This window comes from Ovis aries, chromosome 3 (genome assembly GCF_016772045.2).
Source record: "Ovis aries strain OAR_USU_Benz2616 breed Rambouillet chromosome 3, ARS-UI_Ramb_v3.0, whole genome shotgun sequence".
In the NCBI taxonomy this organism is placed as follows: domain Eukaryota; kingdom Metazoa; phylum Chordata; class Mammalia; order Artiodactyla; family Bovidae; genus Ovis; species Ovis aries.
The window spans coordinates 165,113,379-165,116,582 of NC_056056.1; the positions used below are offsets into that span (position 1 = coordinate 165,113,379).

General features: G+C 35.1%; 1 protein-coding gene across 1 annotated transcript; it reads right to left on the bottom strand.

The window, feature by feature from the left end:
• Positions 1 to 1,897: 1,897 nt before the first annotated feature.
• LOC101116222 (olfactory receptor 9S13-like) lies at positions 1,898 to 2,845 on the bottom strand. Its single transcript, XM_004007500.3, has one exon. It carries the CDS (start codon positions 2,843 to 2,845, stop codon positions 1,898 to 1,900), a length of 948 nt encoding a protein of 315 aa, XP_004007549.2.
• Between the last annotated feature and the right edge of the window lie 359 nt (positions 2,846 to 3,204).

The following is a 3,204-nucleotide window of genomic DNA, read 5'->3' on the forward strand; positions in this document are numbered from 1 at the left end:
AAAAATATATTGTCTAAATAAATCTACTATACTGAAAGAACAAGCTTCATCTACACAACCCTTTAATAAAAAGAATATTAAAATGAAAAATTATTTATATTGAATCTAATAATGAAGCAAAAAAAATTACATTGAAAATTATACAAAAGTCTTAAACACTTTGCATTAAAGTAAAAGCAGAAAATAAATCAACCAAGCCTTCAGCTAATGAATTCAGAAACAAAAGATTAACAAAACCAGAAAAACCTTAGGTATATTGAAATAATCATGAAGATATGCAAATGTTCATGCAAATATTGATTAGTGAACATAATGTGTGTATTTATCAATTAATTTGAATAGTACAATATTTATGAGTTACAGTTTGGAACACATCTAAACAAAACAAAACTAGAACAGGAAACCTATGTAACACCTAGATGTCACATCATAAGCTACTTTGAAAATAATAATATGGAACTCAAAATTCTAATGGTATAAAGTCAAATCCATGGCAGATTTAATTAAGGAACTAAAATGGAATAAAATAATAAAAATGTATAATTACAGACATCAAAAGAATTATATTACTGTAAGACACTATTTTATATCACTCCATGCCAATGTTTTTTTCCAAATCTAGAGGAAAATAAGGATTTTCCATCAATATACAGATTACAAACATTACAAGAAAGAAAGTAATGAGATCAATAAGTATGTGTGTAGTCTCTAAGTCATGTCTGACTCTTTTGTGACCCCATGGAATGCAGCCAAAAAGGCTGCTCTGTCCATGGGATTTCCTAGGCAAGAACACTGAAATGGGTTGCCATTTTCTTCTCCAGGGGAATCTTCCCAACCCAGAGATCTAACCCTCATCTCCTGTATTAGCTGCTGCTGCTGCTGCTAAGTCGCTTCAGTCATGTCCAACTCTGTTAGCAGGCAGATTCTTCGCCATTGAGCCACCAGGGAAGCCCTCAATAAATATAATACTAAAAATATTACCAAACATTCATTATTAAGACTCCCCATTACAAATAGGTTTACAGCAACCATACCACATTTTTTTTAATTTTTTGTTCCTTGATGAAATCATTAATGTTTGGACTTTTAAGGATATTATAGGTGTAATACTTTGTACTGCCCCTTCATATAATTATCTGAGCAAGGCCAGTGATGTATATTACTGTGGCACTTTCAACTCTCATTTGCAAAGATTGGATACTGGCAAACTCAACTATGATTTGGAGAAAACAAATTCCATAGAAATTTTAATAGTGTCTCTTTCTTTTTCCCCCAGATATATAGATGGATATATAGGCATTCAGGGACTTCCCTGGTGGCTCAGACGGTAAAGCGTCTCTCTACAATGTGGGAGACCCGGGTTCGATCCCTGGGTCAGGAAGATCCCCTGGAGAAGGAAAGGGGAATCCACTCCAGTACTATTGCCTGGAAAATCCCATGGGGATTTCTCATATCATTGACATTGAAGACATAAAAGTCCATGGGGTCGCAAAGAGTCGGACACGACTGAGCGACTTCACTTCACTTTCACTATAGACATTCATATAATCATATATATTTTCAGATATTATATTAATACATTTATTTAGCAGCACTGTATTCATGAGTTGTAATTTTGAATATACCTAAGCAAAATGTCGGACATGACTGAGCGACTGAACTGAAGCAAAACAAACAGAAACAAACCTCTGTAACAAACAGATATCATACCATAAATTAACTATGAAGTAATATAAAATATCTACATGGATTTTCATTCATTTTTTAAAAATCAATTGATGTTAAAAAAAAACTCACATCTTCAAAAGTGTAGATGAACTTAGTTAGAATTATTCCATAACAAATTATTACATATACTGATTTTAGTCTAGCCTACAGTTTTACAGATGACCAGAGGTCAATGAAAGGATTTTTTTCTCAACAATAACCTTTTCATAGCATTTTTTACCTCCCTATTCCTTAGACTATAAATCAGAGGATTCAACATAGGGATAATAAGAGTGTAGAATACAGCTATAATTTTGTTTTTCTCTGGTGAAGAGAGGGCTCCAGGCTGGGCGTACATGAAGAATACAGTTCCATAGAACAAACTCACCACAGTGATATGAGAGCTACAAGTGGAGAAGGTCTTACTCCTACCATGAGTTGAGGGGATCTTTAGAACAGTGGAGAGGATACATGCATAAGAAAGCAGAATGATAGTTGTGGTAGTGATGATGATGAGGGAAGAGAGAATAAAGAGTACAATCTCATTCACCAAGGTGTCCACACAGGAGATCTTGATCAGGGCTGTGACATCACAGAAAAAGTGGTCCAATCTGTTTTCTCCACAGAAACGCAAACTGAAGGTGAAACCTGTTTGTATCATGGAGTTGATGCAGCCACAGATGTAGGAGGCAATCACCAAACGAACACAAGCCTGCTGGGACATATGAACAGCATAGAGGAAGGGCGAGCAAATGGCTGAGAAGCGATCATATGCCATCACAGCTAGAAGAAAGCCTTCCGCCCCAACAAAGAGAGCAAAGAAAAAGAACTGGGTTGCACAGCCATTGTAAGAAATTCTCTTGTCTTTGGATAAGAAAGTGGCCAGAGTTTTAGGAGCAATGACGGTGGAGTAACAGAGATCTAAATAAGATAGATTTCTGAGAAAGAAATACATAGGGGTGTGAAGTCTGGAGTCTATTTTAATGACAACTAACATGCTGATATTTCCCACCACAATGACCATGTAGATAAGCAAGAAGAGTAAAAATAAGAGAAGCTGCACATCTGGAGATGTTTGGAATCCCAGCAGAATAAACTCCATCACTTCTGAGCAATTCTTATTCAGTTCATTCTTCATAGCTGAGACCTATCTAAGAAAATCAGTGGATGATAACAAATCCTATGGAAAGCCTTGTCAACTTTACATTCTTTTTGTAAAATTGAAATATAGTTCATGGACAATATTATATGTTGCAGGTATATAATATAGTGATTCGCAATTTTGAAGCTATACTAAATTTATAGTTACTATAAAATATTGGCTATATGCCCTGTGTTGTACAATAAATCCTTGTAGCTTATTTTACATATAACAGTCTGTACCTTTTACTCCCCTATCCCTATATTTCCCCCAACCTCACCTCAATGGCAACCACTAGATTTTTCTCTATATCTGTGAGCCTGCTTCTTTTTTGTTATAGTCAGTAATTTGTTGTA

Coding starts and splice junctions, on each gene's coding strand:
- LOC101116222 (XM_004007500.3), bottom strand. CDS start 2,845: ATGAAGAATGAACTGAATAAGAATTGCTCAGAAGTGATGGAGTTTATT.